General features: G+C 36.4%; 1 protein-coding gene across 6 annotated transcripts in view; it reads right to left on the bottom strand.

Annotated features, from left to right (window-relative positions):
* ANKS1B (ankyrin repeat and sterile alpha motif domain containing 1B) overlaps window positions 1–23360 on the bottom strand; it is a 433040-nt gene that overhangs the window by 350194 nt on the left and 59486 nt on the right. For 5 of the 6 annotated variants that reach the window (XM_068668849.1, XM_068668847.1, XM_068668848.1 and 2 more), the window contains 3 exons: window positions 19447–19743; window positions 12306–12381; window positions 9097–9198 (listed from right to left, as the gene is read on the bottom strand). In XM_068668849.1, the coding sequence (XP_068524950.1) occupies window positions 9097–9198; window positions 12306–12381; window positions 19447–19743 (475 nt within the window). The remainder of the gene's footprint in view (window positions 1–9096; window positions 9199–12305; window positions 12382–19446; window positions 19744–23360) is intronic. The other variant, XM_068668850.1, reaches the window with a different exon arrangement.

Raw genomic sequence — 23360 nt, forward strand, 5'->3', positions numbered from 1 at the left:
GTGGTTCTGTACACAATCTAGCTCAATGAAGCACTAAGATTTTCATGAATGTTATTCCAGGACAAATATTAAATAATAAATTAGAAATTAATTTATGCAATAGTGGATTTTTTTTTTCCAGCAGAGTGAATGGTTCTCAGTTCAGGCAGTTATTTTACATCTTTACTTGCTTGATTTCCTGAGGTTTTCTAACCAGACAGTAAGTACAACAGCACAAATGGCAACACACACCACAGTGAACTACAATAAGCACTTTCATCAATTTCACACTGAAGGACTGAAGAGTTTCTGGAAACTGAAAATCTCTCTAATTTAATTTCTGCAGCCTACAACACACTTGTTTAGCTTGCTTTTATTCCTGATTAAATAACAAATCCCAAAACCCAAATACAATCTGTAATAAAATAGGCATCTGAGAAAATGAAATTGGAAATGGCAGAGAACAGCATGCAGTTTCAGAATGCTATGCAGGTTGCCAGTTTTTAAGTCTGTAAGATTTGAAAATGCCCTACATTAGGTCTGATGGCTTGTAATGGTCCCCTGGATAATCTGTCATATATTTCTCTGTATGAAAATAGTCAAGTTTATTTTTTTCATTTTTATTTTTTGTATGTAGTACTGTTAGCAAAGAAGCAAAGATGAGTTATAAGCAAGAGACCATGAGAAAACCAGCAGCATGACAAAATGCTCTGGAATGTTTTCCAGCTCTGTCAGCTATATTATTGGTCACATTATTGTATGAGGTAGAGGAGAAATAAAAGGGAAGTTAGACCCAAAGGGGAAAAAAAAAAAAAAGAAAAGAAAAAAAAATCATGCCTGAAAATACATACTTGACAATTCTGCAACTGTCCAAAAGCACACCAAATATACAGTTCTACCAGGTGTGAGTGTTCAAATTATTGGATAATGATATTAGGAAAGGAAACGCAGGGGAAGGATTGTGAAGAATTTTAACTTTATAGTCTGATAAGACTCTGGTCAGTCTTATAGACTTTGTAGTCTACAAGACTCTGGTTTTAAAATAGTACTTTATTTTAACTCTATGGCAACCCCATTTTCAGACCAATGCATTTACCTGCTGAAGACTAGTTCTGAGGTGGAAACCCCAAGTTTGAGGTAAGTCTCTTAAATACTTAAAAACTACACAATTATTTCCAGAAAACCTCCACAAAAGAATCAGCACACAGAGTGCTACAGAGGTTTAGAACAGGAAAACAAAGAGTACCATACAGTTTTGGACTTCTGTGGGACTTCTAACTTGTTTTTCCTGCTATTGAAAATTCTATGGAATACACGTGAGAACAATAAAGACATGGATTTGGTTGTAAGAGCTTGTAGTCTAGATAAATGAAAACTTACCCATAATGTTATCAAAGAAACAGACACAAATCAGGTGATCTATTTTAAGAGCCAAAGACAAACTACACAAAAGCAGTGGATGCTTTCATCTGCACCAAAATTCAGTAGTTCACCTGCAGCTTGTTAGAAATTCATCTTCATGCCTGCCCAAACTCACTGAAAAAGATGATGGTTAACCATCATCTGCCCTGACTATGGTGTAGTTGAAAGACTGCTCTGGATTCCATCACTTCCTCCCCCCCCCCACCCTCAAAAAACAAAAACAAAAAACAAAACAAAACAAAACCAAACCAAACCAAACCAGAACATTTTCCTCAGTTGTGGTATCATGGAGTTTAGAGAAAAGACTCATTCCCGTAATGGGGAGGGTAAAGTCTGCTCAGGATACAACCTGACAATGCATAATGCATCTTTCACCAGCTTTCTGCATCATGTCATCCTATTCCACAGACAGCAAGAATGACTAGCAGGATCATGGTGGGTAACGCATGTGCTAATATACGCATGCTAGAGATGGTTCTTCATCAAACTGGGAAGAATGGAGTATTTTACATCTGTTGACTCAAACAGAAGATTACTGTTAAATAAGGACTAATAATAAGAATTTCAGAAATGTTGCCTGCTTAGTAGCATTCTTTTCTACAGCTATTTAATTTTAAAATAGTGCACAAAAAGTAGTAGTGTAGAAGTGGTCCCATATCAGTGGAAATAAGAGAAGTAGGGAATATGTCTCCAAGAAGGTAATACATGCCTAAGAAAGGTCACACAGAATCACAGAATCACAGAATCTCTAGGTTGGAAGAGACCTCAAGATCATCGAGTCCAACCTCTGACCTAACGCTAACAGTCCCCACTAAACCATATCCCTAAGCTCTACATCTAAACGTCTTTTGAAGACTTCCAGGGATGGTGACTCCACCACCTCCCTGGGCAGCCCGTTCCAGTGCCTAACAACCCTTTCAGTAAAGAAATTCTTCCTAACATCTAACCTAAAACTCCCCTGGCGTAACTTTAGCCCATTCCCCCTCGTCCTGTCACCAGGCACATGGGAGAACAGGCCAACCCCCACCTCGCTACAGCCTCCTTTAATGTACTTATACAGAGCAATAAGGTCACCCCTGAGCCTCCTCTTCTCTAGGCTGAACAAGCCCAGCTCCTTCAGCCGCTCCTCATAGGACTTGCTCTCCAGGCCCCTCACCAGCTTCGTCGCCCTTCTCTGGACCCGCTCAAGCACCTCGATGTCCTTCTTGTAGCGAGGGGCCCAAAACTGAACACAGTACTCGAGGTGCGGCCTCACCAGAGCCGAGTACAGGGGGACGATCACCTCCCTAGCCCTGCTGGTCACAGTGTTTCTGATACAAGCCAGGATGCCGTTGGCCTTCTTGGCCACCTGAGCACACTGCTGGCTCATATTCAACCGACTGTCCACCATCACTCCCAGGTCCTTCTCTGCCTGGCAGCTCTCCAACCATTCCTCTCCCAGCCTGTAGCTCTGCTTGGGGTTATTGCGCCCCAGGTGCTAAGGCACTTGGCCTTGTTGAACTTCATACAGTTGACCTCAGCACATCGGTGCAGCCTATCCAGATCCTCCTGCAGAGCCTTCCTACCCTCGAGCAGATCGACACACGCACCTAGCTTGGTGTCATCTGCAAACTTACTGAGGGTGCACTCAATGCCGTCATCCAGATCATTGATGAAGATGTTAAAGAGGACCGGCCCCAGCACCGAGCCCTGGGGGACGCCACTAGTGACTGGCCTCCAACTGGACTTGGCTCCATTTACCACAACTCTTTGGGCCCGGCTATCCAGCCAGTTTCTAACCCAACGAAGCGTGCGCCAGTCCAAGCCAAGAGCAGCCAGTTTCTTGAGGAGAATGCTGTGGGAGACGGTGTCAAAAGCCTTGCTGAAGTCAAGGTAGACCACATCCACAGCCTTTCCCTCGTCCACCCAGCGCGTCACTTTGTCGTAGAAGGAGATCAGGTTCGTCAAACTACAGCAGGAAGTCCAGCTTCCTCACTTTAACATGTGCGAAGCGAAAGCGAAGCAGAAGAGAAAGCTTTAACACGTAAGCAGACACATGCAGCTGTCTCGCCTCACGGAGCAGTGAGTGCCAGAAAGCTCAGCCATGAAGGGAACAGGGCCCAGCTCAGCTGGAGTTGCTGCCGAATGTCCTGGGCAGTGAAAGCCTTGGCTCAGGCTTGCTCTAACTTCAGCTCCTCTAGGTCCTCATTCCTCATTGATTTTTGCTTCATTTATAAACCGTGGCTTTTAGAAAGAGATCTTTGTCCCTTTCCTTTAACTAATATAAGCACTTTTTCCTTTTGATAGCATCTATCAGCCAAGCCACGGGTCAAGCCACCCAGAGTTTCTCCCTAGAGTGACTTCCGTTCAAGAGACCAAAAAGTCTTTTTAAACTCTAAAAAGTGAAATTTGATTAGTATTAAAATAAGAACACGTGCCTTTTTAAACAGAAGAATCTCCAATAACTAGATCAGAAGAATGAGGCAGGCCTGCAGGCCCCACCCTGACACACTGCTTGTATCCTTTGCTCCTCCATTGCTTCATGCCCTCCTGAACAGCAGCTATTTTCACAGCTGCCTCTGTCCTCACCAGGACTCCCCCTGGAACCCAGCTCCCTGTGCCTCCTAGCACCTGGCTGAGCTCCGCCAGCTCCCCTGCATCCTGCCTCAGCCTGCTCTCTAGAAGCAACTCACAAAATGGCTCCCTTGTGCAGGAATGATCCCCAGCCCAGCAAAGGCACCATGACCCAATTCCTCCTGCTTCTACAGGAGCACCAATTACAGGAAACTAACCAGTAACTGCTGCCTTCACATCTGCTAAGGTGACAGGCTTGAGCTAAGGCTGAGGCTGGGTTGACTTTAGCCTCCTGAATTTCAAAAGCACAATTCCGAATTACTCAATTTTAGCATAATGCCAGAGAAACCAGAAATCTGTAGATGTTTAGGTTGTAGGCACATCAGAAGACATTTGTACACGTGTTCAAGGATGATAAACAGAAACAAGCACTGAGTGCTGCTATGATTCTGAGGTAGCAGAGGAAACAGCTAAACAGCAGTTAACTAACATAGTTAATACTATACAGCATTTGCACCATAGCCTTACAAAAGGAGTTGAGAAATCCCCACAGGAAAAAAAAAAAAAAAAAAAAAAAAAAAAAAAAAAAAAGTTGGTGGGGGGAGGAAGATTAATTAGTACCCCAATTCTTTTCCTCCCACAAAGTTCTGATAAATCCTAGACTGGAAATCTCTTTCATCCTTACAGTGAGGTTGAAGACGTACTGGAGGAAAATCTACTTGTCTACAGAAAGAGAGGGAGAGACAGAGAGCGAGAATAAACAAAAGGCCGGCACTAATGACATTGCAGCTATTTAAGCTGTGGGGAAAAAAGAGGAGTCCTGGTTCTGCTTCTACTCTAGCAGCTGCTTATGTATTTTCCACTATGAATAATTAGGTAACATGTACAAACTACATTAGTTTCTCAAGGAGCAGCAGCAGAAGAGAAAGGAAAGAGCTTTCCATTACATCTCCCTCCTTATTGTCTATAGAGCAGAGCTTACTGTGCCTTCCTGGTACTCCTGTCTTTTCTCATCTGTTTTTCTACTATCACCTTTTTTTTTCATAATAACAATAATTCTGTTTCCAAATGAAAAAAAAAAAAAAAATAGTAAAAGAGCAAGATTCTAATAGAGAACATAGTAGTCTGTGGAGAAAGGGTTGAAAGATGGTATAGAATGCACCTGCGTCACGTTCACATGTGCTAAAACTAAAACACAGCTGGTCGGTTTAATTTTAGGAATACTAGCCTTGGCAACATCCCTTTTATCTTCAGTGTCTAATTATAAATCCCTAAGTGCCAATACTGTTAACTGCTTCAGCACTGAATGCTGTCATTTCATTGCATCCAAGAAATGCATGTGCACTGCAGAATAGCCACACTTGGCACAGTATTCTAATTCTCTGCTTTTTGAGTATATAACAACAAAACAGCTAATTCTCCCTTATCGTGTAAAGAATCTGTAATAATACTATACTATACTATACGATACTATATGATACGATACTATATGATATGATCTGATACTATACTATAAAGTACTTTTAAATAAGCTCAATGTAGTTCAGAGCTGAGCCAGACACAGAAAAAGATGGGACATACATGAAAGACAAAGAATTAAAACATGAACTGTTATTCTAATAATTCCATCTGTATTTAACAGGCAGTTAAAAAAAAAAGTTCAGGTGGAGTGTAGTTTAATCAGCCTCATTCAGGTTGCTCTTGAAAATGATTTAATTATTTATTTGCCATCTATCAGATAATGCACCAAACTCTTAAAGAGATGGAAGACTTTTCAAGCATCGTTTTTTTTAGCAACTTCAATTACTGTTTTCTCAGTATAGTGGAAAAGATTATAAACTAAAGATCACAAAGACATTAAGATCACTTCTAAAACCTCACTGGCAAAAGTTTTTATTTCTTTTTCAGCTATAATCTGTAAAAAATTAGTTTTTAAAAATATCCTTATATAAAGGCAGAACACTAATAGAAACTTCTATCCACAGTTCCTCAGTTCTGGAAGTATTATTCACAGAAAACTACCAGTCCTGTGGGTTTTAGTATCAGCTGAACAGATTTAGTATTGCTGCCTCCATGAACTGCTTCCAAAGATGTAAATTAATTTCTTCTCTCAAGGAACTTCTTTCTCTTCAAAGAAGTTTCTCATCAGTATCCTCACAACCAACTCATTATTCTCCCTCAAATCTTTTCTTATGACTTTGGTTTTTGACTCTACTTATAGCATTGAACACTACCTATCAGGCCCACCACTCACTTTATTTTCTAGGCCTTCTAGTCAATCTGTTTATATGCATCTTTCAGCCTTTGTTTTAAATTTTGAAAACTGTTGTCTTGTGGCAGGAATAAATATTATGCTCTATGTTAATACTACAAACTGTATAGAGATACCTAACTGTACAAAGGACCTAACTAGGGTTACTAGGTTTCATAACAATACAAGGGGGAAATGGTAGAAATCAACAAGAATGCCAGGGTATAAAATCTTACTTTAGCCTGACAACAAGGTGAAAGAATCAACTCAATACCATTGTGTCTGCGTAAAGAAAAAAAAGAAGAAACTTACAAAATCCAGACAGTATCTGACACCATTCATTTCATTGCTTTTTCCTGTAGGTCTACATGAAGGAGACGTGTAAGCTTCCCTAGACAATCATCTGTACATGGGAGGTTAAACAGGAATGTATTTGGAAGTCTCTAACTCTCTCTCAGCATTTGACCTTTCTTTGCATGGTATTCATTACCCACTGAAGTTGAACTTAATTACAGTACATTCAGGTTTCCCAAAATCCCAGTGCTGCACTGAGTTTTCAGCTACAGTGGAATAAATGCCCACACTTCAATGAAGAATACATTCTTTGGCTTTTTAGAGGCGGGATAGGTCTGCTCTATCATCAGCAGTGCTAGCACTGAATCCTGCCATTCCTGTTTTTATCTTTCAACTTGTTCTCACAGTTCAAACTTGATCTTTGATGGTTAAAGCTTTAGCAAACCCTTTGCTGATGAAAAAGAATCTCACTGGGCTCCACATGAGAGTTCTGAAGGGGCTCCTCCTGTTTTCTTAAGGTTCAAAATGACATCTTTGTAAACATTTTTCATCCTTGCACACATCACTTCTGACTATAAGGCAGACAGAGAAAAATAAAGAGCTCTTTGTTACAAGACATACTAATAGGAGCTGAAACTACTTAGCAGACTTCTTTATATATTCAAGGCATACATATGAAAGAGATTGCATGTCAAAGCACCAAGAAGCCTTGAAATTGATAAATTTATTTTTTGTGGTAAAAACTAAGGGCATTTACTGACCCATAAAAATTACAAACCCTTGAGATAGGTTTGGGTGCTGTTCATAAAGCAAGGGTACTTTGAAGAAACTGTTGATTAGTGGGGTTGAGACTGTAAGAGATATCAAACTGAAGATAAAATGGAACAATGTAGAGATACTAACATGACAGCTGTTTTATTTGGCAATGGAATATTATAATGAAGCTTAGATTTATGTCTGAAGGTTGATTGATTTTGATGTCTAAGAAAATGGAAGCTCTGGCTGATCCTTTTCCTTTCTCTGAAGAAGTTTAGGTATGATAATAACCCTCTTTCCCTCTACATAGTTGCAACTCAGTGAGATATAAAGTTTCACCATATGGTCTGTATCAAATTAGGAGCTCCCTTCTGCTGGCAGAGGGAAGTTCTGCTTGCCTCAGATGGATTTTACCACTTTTTGATGACCATCTCAGCCAGTTACCTGGGACAGAGCTAACTCTGGGACCTGACTCATATTGGAGACAAGCTCATTAAAGCAAACAAATGTATATTTATATAATTACAACATTGTTTTCTATTATTTTATGTACTATTAAATATATGTAATGAATTATATATATTCTATAATTATAAATTTATAAATTATATTACTGGTTAATTCATAGAATCAGATAAATTTTCAATCTGCTGTAAGCTGGGAATAAGGAAGAGAACTGTATAACTGGAAGCAGGGGATAAGGAACACAGAATGGGACAAAGGGAAAAAGAAAATAGGAAGGATGGAGAGGAGTTAGACTATCCCTTTCAGTAACAGCAGGTTGTTAATTCAGTTCAGCTATAACATGAACCTGCATCTTCAGAAATATCTCCCATCCAGCCTGCAAAATTTTTATTATACTTAGAAGAACTTTGTATCTTTTGGCACAACCTCATTGAAAAAGGTTATCAAAGCTCACTAGCCAGTCTGTAAAGAAAAGAAAACCTGAAGGACACTGTGTGGCCACATGACCTCATTTTCTCTAGAAAATGTGCTTATATTATCAGGTATCAGGGAGACTGAAGCATGAGCTAGTACACTTGGAGCACCCATAGTGAACTGACTAAAATGGCTCATTCAAAGACAGGATCAATGCATGTGTAAATGAAGCTGATACTTGCAGAGATCTCCTTAGTCAAACACAGCTAATGAAAGACTAATCTGAAAATGCAGGGGAAAATTTCATACAAGGAAAGAATGATGTGTAATGCTGAATTATGTACCCATTCATATTTGACCACTTTAATGCCATGTTTTACAGTTAAAAAAAAAAAAAAAAAAAAAAAAAAAAGTGAATAAATCTGAAGTTCCATCAGTTTTACAGCATGAAACTAAGACGAATGAGAACAAACATGTGCAAAAAACTTACATTGTTTCTGCTATAATGACAAGGGTTACTGCCTGCTTTATTTTCTTTTTAATTTAAAGACAATGAGAAAAATGCAACGAAATGTGTTGAAAGTTAGTCATCATCATTCAGTCACATTTGTTATTTATGAGTGAATCAGGTATCTCAATTCTAGTTTGCCATCACAATTGAATGGAACTGTAGTGAAACATTAAAATATGTTCTCTTGCAATGAAGAATGTACAAAGAGTAACTGTAAGCGACACACCATACTAATGACTATTGTCAGAAAAAGGGAAGAGTTTACTCTGAAATCCAGGTATTCAGTCACTTAATTTTTTGTATCTAGCAAACAAGAACTTTACCTTCGTAAGTCAAAAGAAGCGCAGGGTTTTTTTTATATATATTTTAAAATTAGCAATTGCTATATATCTTAGTATGCCTCCATGCTATTCTGATTTGTCTCTAACAAATGTAACTGAATACAACTTACCTTGAAGTAGAGCAGCAATTTGGAGTGACTGTTGAGATGGATGTTCTTTAAGAATATCTAAAACTGTTCTACCCAAACTGTCCTTTATGTTGGTATCAATTCCTGAAAAACAGAATGATCTGTGGTGGAAATTTTAATCTCAAGTACTTCTGATTATAAATGTGGCATATCAGACTCAATTATATGACAAATTGAATGCAAGCAGTTATACAACTGCAGCAGATTAACAGCTGTGCTACAGTTGAAGTACAACATCCATTTCTGTTTAAAGCTTTAGTAGCCTAAAATTCACATGCTGACATGGATTGTTTTTATGTTTCTGTCACTCATGACAATATAAAGTAAGCTTCTTAAACAAATTTAGGGGTATTTTAACAGACTGTTCCTAAGAAACAACCATTCTGAAAACAATGTTTTGTAAAATCAAGAAATACTCTGAATGTTTTTCCTACATGTCTTGATTCTAACTCTCCCCTGTCCTCTCTAATTCATTGAGTATTTTTCTAGTGCCTACTACCAGTATGTGTGTTGGGAGCAACACTGAAAAAGTTATTAACCTTCAACGTTTTGTACTCCCTGAAAAGACTGACATACCCATATGTAGTGTAAGGGCTGTATGCAAAGCCAGAACATTTACTCACAGACTGCTCAAACTGTTGACTAAGTAATTAGCTCAAACCGTGAACATAAGCACAAAGATGAAAGTTTGAGGCTTATCCTAGATAGGTCTCAGAGAATATGATGCACATGCTGCTGCATGAATCTTCAACTTTGTCTTGTGGGGACTTCTTTGGGAATGTTTAACTTATGGTATAAGAATGAAGTTGTTTTTTAATTTAGATGTACTTTCAGAAAAAGTAGAGGGATGAAAGATCATAAGAACCAGAATAAGATTCTTCTCAGGAAACTGAATAGAGGAAATCAGAAGAATCAGGATTTATGAAGATGTTCTGGAAGCAAGATGGGATCTCTCTACTCACCAGAAAAAGCTGCAGCTTTTGCTATTTCCTTACTGAGGGAGAGTTTCCTAATTCATTTTGTGAGAAAGAGATACTTGTTTTCTCAATGACAATAAAACCAAAAGATTGCTGGGCTAGTTAGCTATGGTAGCTTATTTTCAGAGTCTGAAGACACCAGCTTACACTTTTTCTTTGCAATGCTACTCATAACATCTGAACCATTTCTGAAGCACAGCTAGAATTGTTAGATGAAAAGGGACCAAGTGAGGAACACTGCAGAAACTCAGAGTATTTAGAGTTGAAGGAATTCACAGTGAAGTTCCTACTCCAATGTCTTGTACAATCATACAGTAGTAGAGACATGTACTAGTCTTTGAGAAGTATTACTTATCTGTGGCCTAAGGGCTTCCCATATGTCTGTGATATTCTCCATTCCTTACTATTAATGTGAATTAATATAAAGAGGCCCTACCTTTCTGAGGGCATGTGCAGATCCCTTTCTGCCTCCTCCTTAGTCATCCATATGGAAAAACATTTTGGAAAACCCTTTTTTTTTTTTTCTGAAAGTAGATCTCAGATCACATATACACAAGCTGAGATTTAGTTGAGGAGCTGTGACATTCCTTCTTTTGTATGGTATAATCCCATAAGCACTAATAATAAAGATCAGTAAAACCTCACTATAATGGAATTTCATGGATCTCAGAAGAGTTGTTTCTGGATATTCTCATCTTTATTGGTCTTCTTACTTATCTGAGAAGACAGTTGTTCAGATAATAATTTACCTCAAATAATTCTGAAACTCTTATGTAGTAGATAGGTTTGTTGGGACTATATCTATGTTCTCCTCTCCTTTCAGTACAAAAGCAATTCTGATAGACCCAGTGCTTTCCTTCAGAGGCAGCCTAAGTTTATCCAGGCAATGAAGGAGCAGGCAGGATGGCATGTTTGTTAGGAAATAAATGTGAAAATGAGTATTCTGGTGTCTAGATCAAAGAAATAAACCTGTTCTGGCTTAGTTTATGATCTCTTGGGTCAATTTAATTGCAGAACAAGGGCATCCAGGGTGTGTGTGCAGAACTATGGGTAAATATACATATGAGTGTGTATAAATGCATAAATACAGCTTTTAGAACATGTACCTCTATTGACTAAAGGGTAAGTCAAAGCAAAAGCTATGACCAGACTATGAATGAGCTCTATATCTTCCTATTGGAACTGCTAAATAACCCCTCCTCTCATCATACTCTGCATTGTTCTCACTTTCAAAACAGGCTCCTGCTAGTTCCTCTTGAGCTGATTTTTCATCTTCTACTCATCTATATATGTATCCCATACCTCTTTTACCATGAGAAGACATATTGAGGAGAAAATGCTGAGGCTCTGATGAAGATATTATGCAGGAAGATGAAATGTGAATGACGTACCAAGGGATCAAACATGCAGCCAGTGCATCCTATTGCTTGGACAACCTTGGTCAGATTGCTAGTGGCAGTGAAGCAGGAGAATTAGGCCTTGTACATGGGATTTCTAAAAAATTTTAAATGGAGATTAAATCCCCAGAATCCTACTTAATAAAAAGCCAGAACTGCACAGTGGTATATCACCTCTTTTTAATGCATGGCGAAATGACTAGAAGTAAGTGTCTGCAAAACAGGAAATGAAGAGTTAGAGTATATGGAATCTCCATAATGTAATAACACTGTCATCTCTGAGTGATGACATATAATCAAACCTCCCTTCACAGTGGTTACAGAACAGTTTGGGGAGGAAAGCCAATAGGCAGCTTAGGTCAGTTAAGGCATAGTGACATGAGACTACACTGCTTTATAATCTTAAAGTCATGGAGACAACCACAGGCTCCAATAAATGGAATAAAAGAAGAAATGGGACAATAATGCCTTTTATTTCCTTGCTGAACCTGAATACTCTTGGCTGTCTTTCAGAGTGAATAAAAAAAATTTATGTAGCCATTTCATTCTCAGAACACATTTATTCTCAGAATACAGTGGCATACACTGACTCATACATGGAATTTCTGAGTCTTAGTGAAAACATTACTTTTGTTCCTGTTGTGTATCTTCATTTCTTATTCTAAAAGAACATTATTTTAATGATAATTACATGTGATTAGATTTGCAAGGGCTGAGAAATATAACAGTAATTTGAATAAACAAAATGTGAGGAGGCAAACACCAGATTAGGAATACTTAGAGTAGCTGTTCAGTGCTTCCTGTAAGTTAAATTTACCTGTTTCAAGCAAAATGCGTACTACTTCCACCTTTCCAAACAGGGCTGCTTCATGTAGTGCACTCCCTTTTTCTGTCTAGAAAAACAAAAAATATTGTGATATTTAAAATACAAATCAAAAATACCAAGGAATCTTTTTGAAAATAATACATTTAGAAAATAATTATTTATTTTTTCCCCTCTATATTATTAAATAATATTGAATGGGCAAGAAAAATACTACCATAACATATTTTTTCTTCAAAATAAGAACATAAATGCTATCAGATCTACTATAAAAATTAACAAATATATAAGAAAATATAAGGCATGTGAAATAAAACTCCCAATGAACAAAACTGCATTTGTGCGAAATTTCTAAACTCCTGTTATGGGCAGTGAGAAGGTAATTAGTAGTCAGTGGAACATAGCTATTCAGCAGAGTCAGTTTACATGTAGACATCTACACTTAGGTATTTTAGTCTGAAAGTGGATCACACCCTAGGGGTTCAAATCAGTTGCACAGTGAGAGCTGCCCAAGGATACCCCACCTGGCCTCCAGCTGTTATTCCAGTTGATGCTGCCTTTGATCTGCATCTTATCTGCCCCATGCAGATGTCTTGGATACCCTAAGGCACTTCCATCATTATAAGTTTATATTTAGATCATTTAGACCCTGCCTTAGACATCTGTGAGCTTGATTTTGCAGAATTCGTTGGCACAAAATTCTATGTGAATGGGAATTTTGCTTAAATGTAATGCTCTAAAAACAAACTACCTCTCTTAACAAGCTACTTATCTTATTATTTTGTATTGCTATTACTCAAGAATCTGAAGATTGTTTGGAAATGCCTTTCTGAACAATAGGATCAGCAATAGCTAAAGCACCATTAGATCTCACTGAATCTCTGGCTCATCTGTTTTTTTTGGATAGTAAATTAGTTTTTGAGTGGTTTTGATTTGTGGGCAACTGTTAAAGGATTTGCTGGTTGTATTACTCACTTTTGCTACATTTCTATCCAAATGCAGCTGTCAGTTTTGCTATGATGGAAAGACTTCCGGAAAAAAAAAATAAAAAAAAAAGTATTTTACTTCTGGAAAAAAAAAAAAGTATTTTAACTCATTCTAACTCTGAAATAAAATAGTACTTTATTATTTATTAGCTGAATCAGAATGCACCAGTGTTACAGAGATGCAAATAACAGATACTTAGAAATAATCAGTGATCTTGAGATGGGATATGGGCATGTGGTAAGCATACATATATGTTCTATCAATCAGTTGAGCCTGAAAACTCCTTGTTATATCCTTAATAGGAACACTCACTTTTTATCTTTCTTCATACTTAGTATGTGGATATATAAAGTAGAGCATGCCAAATGGCATTTACATTCAGCATATCAGGTATAACATTAGTATCATAAATAGGAGAAGAAAGTTAATAAGATAATATGCATATGAAATACATATCTCAAAACAATTTCTAATCTTTCCATTTTTGGAAGCAATCCAGATGTACATTCACAGACATTTTGAATGAGAAAACTAAATATTGAGATTTATTTAGAGATAATTTCAGAATGCTTCATTCAAAAAGCATCTACAGGAGTTTTGCACTAACTGTGACCACCTTTAACACTGGATGACTCTTCAGTGACATAGTTCAACCACAAAAGTACACACAGAGCTTAAGGTACAGCTCAGAAATTATTGGGAATGGAAACAGTTCTAATAAACGGCATTGATAACTAGAGGTCTGATATTGAAAAAGGCTTGACCTCAGAAATCTCACAAAATGCTTTGACACAACCTATTTTCAGCCTATTGCCTCCAGCATTTGTGAAGATATAGTATTTTCTTTGGATTGGTCACTTACTGACATCAAAAAACCTTAAGAGTATTGGGTGGACTTGGTACTGTTAACATACAGTTCATTGTCATCAAGGATGTGAAGTAGAGCTTTGGCCCCCAAAGTATTTGACTTAGGAAAGATAGAAAGTGAAATTTAAAAGCCATAATGGGGAGAGGCTTGGCATGGTATCCTGTCAGAGAACACCTAAAGAGATGGTCAGTCACAATGGACCACTCACTGTTTTAAGAAAAATTGAATGTTTTTCTCATCTTTGAACATAATTGACTATAGTTGCACATATTCTCTTATATCTGAACATGCTCCAGCAATGTGTCCTTGTAGAAAAAATAAAATAAAAATGGAGTACAGGTTGGGGGATGACCTACTGGAGAGCAGTTCCGTGAAGAGGGACATGGGGGTCGTGGTGGACAACAAGTTAACCATGAGCCAGCACTGTGCCCTTGTGGCCAAGAAGGCCAATGGGATCCTAGCCTGCGTCAAGAGGAATGTGGACAGCAGGTCAAGAGAGGTGATCCTCTCCCTCTACTCAGCTCTGGTGAGGCCACACCTGGAATATTTTGTGCAGTTCTGGGCTCCCCAGTACAAGAGGAATATAGAACTTCCCGAGAGTGTCCAGCATAGAGCCACAAAGATGATTAAGAGATTGGAGCATCTGTCCAATGCGGAAAGACTAGGTGATCTGGGCCTGTTTAGCCTAGAGAAGAGGAGATTGAGAGGGGATCTTATCAATCACTATAAATACCTGAGGGGACAATGTAAAGTGGAAGGGGTCAAACTCTTCTCAGTGGTGGCCAGTGATAGGACAAGGGGTAATATGTATAAATTGAACCACAGGAGGTTTCAACGCCATATGAGGAAGAACTTCTTTACAGCTTGGGTGACAGAGCACTTGAACAGGCTGCCCAGAGAGGTTATGGAGTCTCCTTCTTTGGAGATATTCAAAACTCCACCTCTTATAGCTCTCTATAGGTAACTTAAAGGAGGCTGTAGAGAGGTGGGGATTGGTCTGTTCTCCCACATGCCCGGTGATAGGACGAGGGGGAATGGGCTAAAGTTGTGCCAGGGGAAGTTTAGGGTCGATATTAGAAAAAACTTATTTACTGAAATGGTCATTAGGCATTGGAATGGGCTGCCCAGGGAAGTGGTGGAGTCACCATCCCTGGATGTCTTTAAAAGATGTTTAGATTCAGAGCTTAGTGATATGGTTTAGTGTTTTAGTGGAGGACTTGTTCGTGTTAGGTCAGAGGTTGGACTAGGTGATCTTGGAGGTCTCTTCCAACCTAGATGATTCTGTGATTCTGTGATATGCCAGCAATGAAATCCACAGAGGTTCAGATATTATCAGAAGCCTCAGCACTAAGTTTTAGCCCTACAGATGAAGTGTAGGAAGAAAAACCAGATGTGTCTTCAATGAAATTGTAGAGAGATTTCTGTATTAACATTAATAAGGAACCTTTTTCAGTGGAAAAAGCCAACATGCTTTAATTACAACATCTGTCTAGAATCCATTTGTGTGGGGTGATCAGGATTAATGCTCTGGTATGCTGAATCAACTGCTTAGAGGACAAGGAAGAGAACTGATCCTTAGACTCCTTAGTTAAGAGGTGGGAAAGGTCCTGATATGACAATTACCAGAACTGGAATTAGTCCTTTCTATTGATCAAAATTGCCCAAATCAGAGAGACTGAAGGGAAGGCAAGTAACAGTTGACCAAAGCATATACCTCATAAGAAATGAAATGAAGATTAACATGAGAAGAGGAAATTTGCTGGTGATGTCTAAGACAAATAAATCTGGGGACAACCTGAGAGCATCCAAAGCCAAATGATATATATATTTTTTTCTTTTTGCATTTTCTTGTTCCTTGATATATTCTATGGTGGTATTTCCTGTCATATCTGTACATGATCCTGAAACTCTTTGCAGGTATTCTGCACTGCCCTGAGTTCCAGGGCAGTCTTTGCTTTACAACTCCAAGCTATCAGTCAATGCTAATGAATGCCATATCCACAAAATGAGGTATATGTTACAAGCAATCTGTCAGGAAGAGGAATTTGAGAGACACACCATATAAACAGTGGACTGATTTGTGCACTATGTAGGTGATTTTCTAAACAAGAAGAGAAATATTACCAGCAAATTGAAAGAAAATCAGTCTGGGAATATGGAGATTGAAAACAGACTTGTGAAATGCAGATATATAATCCTGCATGAGATGTCACAAGGATGAATGCTGACGTAAATCCTAAAAGCTCTAGGCAGGATTTCATGGTAATAGTGAATACCTAATGAGTGAATCAGATCCCTCTTGACCCAAAAAACTGTCCAGAAGGCAGAGCTGTCCTTGTTAGCAAAGTGTTCAGTTACCAAACTCCATTTTAACATAAGGTGTTGATGCTCAGGATGAACAGAGCCAAGAGTTACTGGGAGGACTGGCAGAGTAGATTCATATCCCTTGGTAAATGTACACATGGATTACTATTTGAAGACAGAAATAATGTTTTGTTGTTGTTGTTGTTTTGGGTGTAATAGAGTACATTACTTAAACTGGAAGTATTAAAAATGTAGTTGCAAATAATCTTTGTATTCTATATTATGTGAAATGCACTAGAGTTTTTAAGTGTAGATCTTTTTTACTTATAAAGGTGTACATATGTGCTAATATACTCTTGATATCTATACTACAGCAAGTAAACATGGAATTTATAGACAATATTCTCTTCTTCACTCTCTGAAGCTTTCATTGCCTTGGATCATACAACAAAGTGAACACTACCATAATATCTGGAAATTCTTCCACAGTGACATTTAATGCAAGAAATGACAATATTTTTTTCATGAACAGTGAGCTACAGTCTGTTTCAGTTTACATCAATGTATTACATATCAAAGTTAAGTTTTCTGTGTACCAAATAAAAAGAACCATAGCACAAACTCTGCTAAGCGTGTAATAAAATGTCCCTGCCCCAACTAGCTTACAGCTAAATACAGGCAGAGTGTTAGAGCTGGGCACAAAAAACAAGCAAGGGTAGAAGGACATTGCAAGTAAGAACACCAAGATACACAGATCAATTTGGTGTACAATTTGCAGGCTCACATAAAAGCATTAAGGTTTTTATTAGAATTGCTTGTTGCTGTTGTTTTAATTATGTAAATATGTGAGAGTTTGTAATTAGGTTACTTGTCTAGCCCTTATTGGCAACTTACTATATGTTTGATAAGGGTTTCAGAGATGCTCTGCATCACAGAGTGGTAGATTTGCAAATTGATTCACGGAATATCCACCATATGTAGTGACAGCAGAAAGGGACCTATCTCTTTGCAGAACTTTGGTGACAAGCAATAGAAATTGCCATCATTACTGAGTCAGACAGGGAAGGTAAATAGGGGTAGATAAAAGTGGGATAGGCAGATGGGGCCAAAGTTGCAAAGTTATTTACAATTATAAAATTACTGTTTACATGAAACATACTGTACTGTGCAGTATATTATTTTATACTGAGGGCCCAAAATCTATCACTCACCAAAACCTGTGTATTTTTCATATGTTTCAATTAAAATGAAAACTTCAAAGCATAAAGAGATGAAGAAGATTTGTATTGCCCACTTCTAAATAATTTCAGATTTAAGGGTGTTGGATAGACCTGGGAAATGAATAAAATGTGTGATTAATTCAATCAAAAATTAAATGCTGTCTATTATTAGTCCAAATATTTGCTATGATCAGAAGTGCTCTGGGGGTACAGAAGAGAAAGAGAACATGGCTAAAGTAAGCTTCCCATTTAAGCAAACAAATATTTACATTTACAGAGAGTGATATCAGATAGGCTACTTCTATAATTGTCTCTTTACATTCTGGTAACTCTTTATTGCTGATAAGCTGAATTTATTTAATGTGTATGAATGTGTACAATTTTATTTACCACATGGGATTATATTTTGTATATTGTTCTTTCCCAATCAGTGATGCAGAGCAATTTAATGAATATTAAACCACTGAGTTCATTTTAACTAAGAGGCTGATATTGTATGCTCTGCTCATTTTAATGAGCTGACAGTTAGCATCAACAAAGAAATTTTCAGAGGTTATAGAAGTTAACAATATGTGCAGAGCCAACTTGCCAATATGCTAAGATGCAGAATTAAAGAAACATATTGATGGAGAAAATGGATACTGCTGAGGAAATAAATAAATTATATTTCCTTATGGCACTGCAAAAGTTAAAATAAAATAAAATAAAATAAAATAAAATAAAATAAAAAGTTTAAAGTAACAAAGAAAAATAGGAATATAAATAACTTAAAAAATTAGATTGTCAAAAAACTAACAAACCAATCTTATGATTCTATTGTGCATGGCAAATAGATCATCATTACTGAAAGAACCTCTCATTTCTACTTAAGAGATGTCATCGTATAAAATTTGCAGCCACTATATTTATTTTCTTTAATGTGAAAAAAATGGTAAAACTATAGATAGAAATAGCTTAGGAGAATTCACAGTAGTGCTAAAAATATCTAGATTACATAATAGGAAGAACACATTTCATAAAAGCATTGTGTAATATTCAACCCTCGTGTAACCATCAGTTTGTAAGTTGCCATAACAGAGACTATTTTTCTTCAATTATTCTATTTCTTAAGCATCAATTTAAGCATCATTTCAGTTTCTTTCTGTCTTTTTCCCCATTAATTTGCTACAGATAGAAAAGAAATTGTACATCCAGAAACATTTATTTGAGAGTTCAGTTATGTGTTTAGCATTAAACTTTTCTAAATTACTGAAGTTGTAGAGATAGTAAATTACAGCTGAAACAAAAGAGCTCCGTGAGATAGCCTTTGCAAGTGAATCACTTTTTAGTAAAGAAAATTAGAAGATTTTTTTTTTTTTAATTAAAAAAAAAAAATGCTGCCCTAGATGCAAACAGAATGGTAGGCAAATACACAAGAAGGTAAAGCACAGATTTTTTATTTGCTTTACTTATTTGCTTCATTTTTAGAATGGGATAGCCCTGGGTAAATGAGGTGTATATTTATTTATATGAACGATCAATATGATTTCTGTATCTACACAGATCTTACTTGAGAACACATAATTTGGGTTGTAAAAGATAAATGTATATTATACATATTATATTACTATATTGTAGCATTCCTAACAAAGTAAATGCAAGTATATATCAAAGGAAAAAATAAAGAGTTGCATTTCAGTCATAGTCTAATGATAAAGGAAAGTAAGTAAAGATAGGAAAAAAAGGAGGAAAAGAAGGGAAGAAATTGTGCACTAACTTGGCAGCTGACATCCATTCCAGCCTCCAGAAGCACCTGCACAACAGCTTTGTGGCCATTACGTGCAGCAAGATGCAAAGGTGTGTGTTTTCTTGTATTACAGTTCATCAGGTTTGGATATGCTTTGATGATCATTTTTACAACACGCAGACGTCCATAAAGTGCTGCCAGATCCAGAGGTGTTTCTAGTTTGTTGTTCCTTATTGTAGGGTCTGTTAGCTCTTCCAACAAAACAGCAACTACTTCTGAATGACCATATTGAGCTGCACAATGCAATGCTGTTTCATTTTCATTGTTCTGTTAAAACAAAATAAAAGCTTCAGAAATTCATGTTTAATCACACAATGGAATGGCTCTGCTTGCATAAATTGCCTCCATGACATAACTACCTAGGCAGGGTTTGCAATATAATGTATGGTAATGCGTGCTAAATACTTCAGGATAACTCCACTAACTTTTTACGAATAATACATTAATACTTCAGCTTTGTGAGTCTCAAACAGATCAGGTCACTGTCTGTCCACATTATTCCCAATAATTTTTTAACAACATGACCCCCAAAAAACATGTTGCTCATGATGATATGCCAAAACCTGTAACCTTTCTAGATTCAGCTGTTCCTGAAATCACAGTCAAGTCCTTCACTTAGAAATACCCTGACATTTAAGTCTCTCTTCTCAGTGTAGTTAGTTTTAAATCATAGAATTTGATTATTTGAGTAGTAAAAATACAGAAAAAAATGTGTAATGAAAGTATGTCAGACACAAGGCTACTTTCACATATTACTATAAAAGTTACTATAAAGACAATAATCAAAGCTTGGAAAAAGCTAAAATAGGAACTGTCAATATTCAAAAGACTCTGCATATGACATTTTAAGGCATATGAGTATTTGTATGCTGTGGATGGTGTGTGGTTTTCTTTCGTAAAACAGCTCCACCCTCAAGTCTTTCCCCAAAAATCATAAATAATCTTAATAATAAAGAAATATTGGGAATAAGCAGTATTCCTTAACTGCTTTCTTCCAGTTCTTCCTGTATACTTGCAATCCCAAACAAGTAAGTTCAGGCAGAGAGGAAAGAAATAATTTATAAAGCTCTCTGAATTCTGTATGCCATCTGTATTATTAATATATCATATGTAGTCACTATGAAGACTTAAAAGAGGCTAGACACTATAAATTTAAAAACTATTTACATCAACTGCCTCTTCTGATATATCATATATAAAATTTTGTGACAGTTGGAAAGGTTTTAAAAATAGAAACCCAATAAGCCAATGTGCCATATAAAGAATTACAAATTTAATGTAAAATCAAAAAAGATACTAGGGAAGCAAATAAAAAGTTTTGAAGAAAGAAGAGGTAAGTCTGAACCAACAGGCTGCATTTCTAAAGGAAACAACTGAAGAAAAGTTCTGAGAACAGAGAGGTGAAAGTAGGTAAAAATGTCTTTTGAAAGACAGAAAGAGTGAGGGAGTCAGAGAACTGACGGTTTGGGTTTTACTCAAAAGGTAGCCAGGATGATTGCATAGAAATATCTAGAAAGAGAAGATTTACTTTATTATTGTTGTTGTTGTTTTGTTGTTGTTGTTGTTGTTGTTATTATTATTATTTCCTGGTAACATTGCTCCTAATTTTATAATCAAGACTTGAAAACTCTGCTTTGTGATTTTAACATTACTCTTATTTTAATTTCATTTTGTGATTTAATATGACTCAGATGAACCTGGGAGACAGAAGACACAGATCAACACATTCAGATATATTTATGCTGCAGATAACTGCAACACTGAGCAAGTTTGAGGATCCCAAAGAAGGTAATGTGTTTCCTGCTAAGCTGCAAGACATAAGTTGGAAAGTAGGAAAAGACAGGTAGAAAGTGAGAGGTTTCCTTTAGTAGGTATGACTTGATGAGTAATAATTATTTGAATCATTGTGAATTATTCAGACCACGACATGGTCTTTCTTCTATTACACAAACTGTAAATTCAGGTAAAAATATCAAAAATACCACATGGCTGCAATGATTTACCAGCTACCTGTGATATGCTTTTTGAGATCTACTGAAGCCTAACATATCCTTTATAGGATATAGACATGGCCCAAGACTGGTCAAAACAATTTTTTTTTTGTACAGCGATATACCCACAATTTGTAGGCATAGTTTATGGGAATGTATGCAATTTATTAGAACTTAGTTATAAAAGCATACATTTTCAATATTTCATTGGCAGAACTATATAGATGAACAGGCTATTGCAGTATAATGTTATGTACAATTACCACAATTAAGTATGAAAATCAGATGATTATGGTAATTTCTGCCCGCAGTTACAGTATTTGCATATCCAATGGAAATAATTCCACAAAGAAAATAGATGTATAACTATCTCCACATTCTGAGAGGTAAATAGTGAAATACACATTTAGTATATAATTGGCAAACAAATGTATCTCTATCTTCAATATCTGCTTATGTTTGATTTTTTTTTCAAGCATTTCAGGATAAAATATAAATTATTTTGAATCTTATGCCAATATTATAGTATAAAAATATTCTCATTAAAATTTCAGAGACATAAAATTTAACTTGGCCATGGTCATTTTCTCAAAAAATGGTGACTGGCCAATTTCAGCATCAGATATAGACATAGAAACCAATTGGTCCAAATTACTGGTGCTGCTCTGAAATTTGCTTCCTCTAAATAAAGAATATCTAGATGAATTTTCATGCAAGGGCATATTTACAGAAAAGTGTATTTTAAAACAGCGTGGAGCATAAGACCATCTGTAAATTTGAACAAAATGTAATTATTTTCAAATGAACATTGTTGAACATTTTTGCATGGTTTGTTCTTCACGTTTGCCAAAGTAAATCTACATTTCAGTTAATGAAATGTCAAACTGATTCAAAATCAAAATGAATTAGGTAACAAAGAAATAAAATAGAAGAATCCAACCTGGACAAACATAGTATTTGAATTACCTACAAGTATGCAGCCATTGCATTGTCTTTATTGTTATCAGAACTGAAAGGTATTACCTAATTAAAACTTAATAATATGACATTTTCTCTCCTTAAGATATAAATTAATGAACTCAATTCAGGAATAAAAGACAGAATAATTTTTGACTTTCAAAAAGAGAATCACAACTTGTTTAACCATCCTCTAAAATTTTAATTTTATCCGCTTTGACAATTTAGTTGTGTTTACATAAAATAAATCACCTTGGAAACAAACATTTTTCCTGAGGAGAGAGTACAGAGTTTTTAAGTAGGTTTTGACAGAGCCTGCCATCTTCAAAATCAGGAAAGGAGGGAGTGCCTAGATAGATAGAGTAGGTTCAGCATTACTAGGGAGACACCTAAGATGGAGGGGGCTATAACAGTGTATTAACAGCGATGTCTCAGTAATTGTTATGAGCTTCCTCCTTAAGGCATTTGTTTATAGAAGACACACAGTAAGAATTAAAACAAACAAAATAAAAATAAATAAAAAACCCTGACATATGATCATCAGAAATGTTGCTAGTTTAAAAGCTGCCGTTATGTGATTTCTTTGGTCACAAAAATGATGTTACTTCTGACTTGTCTAAACTTTTCAGACAATGCTAACTCAGGTGTAACTTTTAAGGTACTCTTTGTCCTTGTATCTCTGAAATAGCTTATTTTATATATATATATATATAATATATATATATATATTTGGAAAACATGAAAAATTATTCCTGAAGAATTTCATGATAATTTAGTACTATTGCCTACATTTTCAATCCCAAACATAAACAGTTTTTTCCTCAAGTACAGAAAGTTTGTGAATTAACACTCATTGGAGTGAGCAAATAACCTGATATGAAAATGAGTCTGAATGCAAGTTAACATTGTGTGATTAGATTTTCATATCTGGTATCC

This window comes from Anas acuta, chromosome 1 (assembly GCF_963932015.1).
Source record: "Anas acuta chromosome 1, bAnaAcu1.1, whole genome shotgun sequence".
In the NCBI taxonomy this organism is placed as follows: domain Eukaryota; kingdom Metazoa; phylum Chordata; class Aves; order Anseriformes; family Anatidae; genus Anas; species Anas acuta.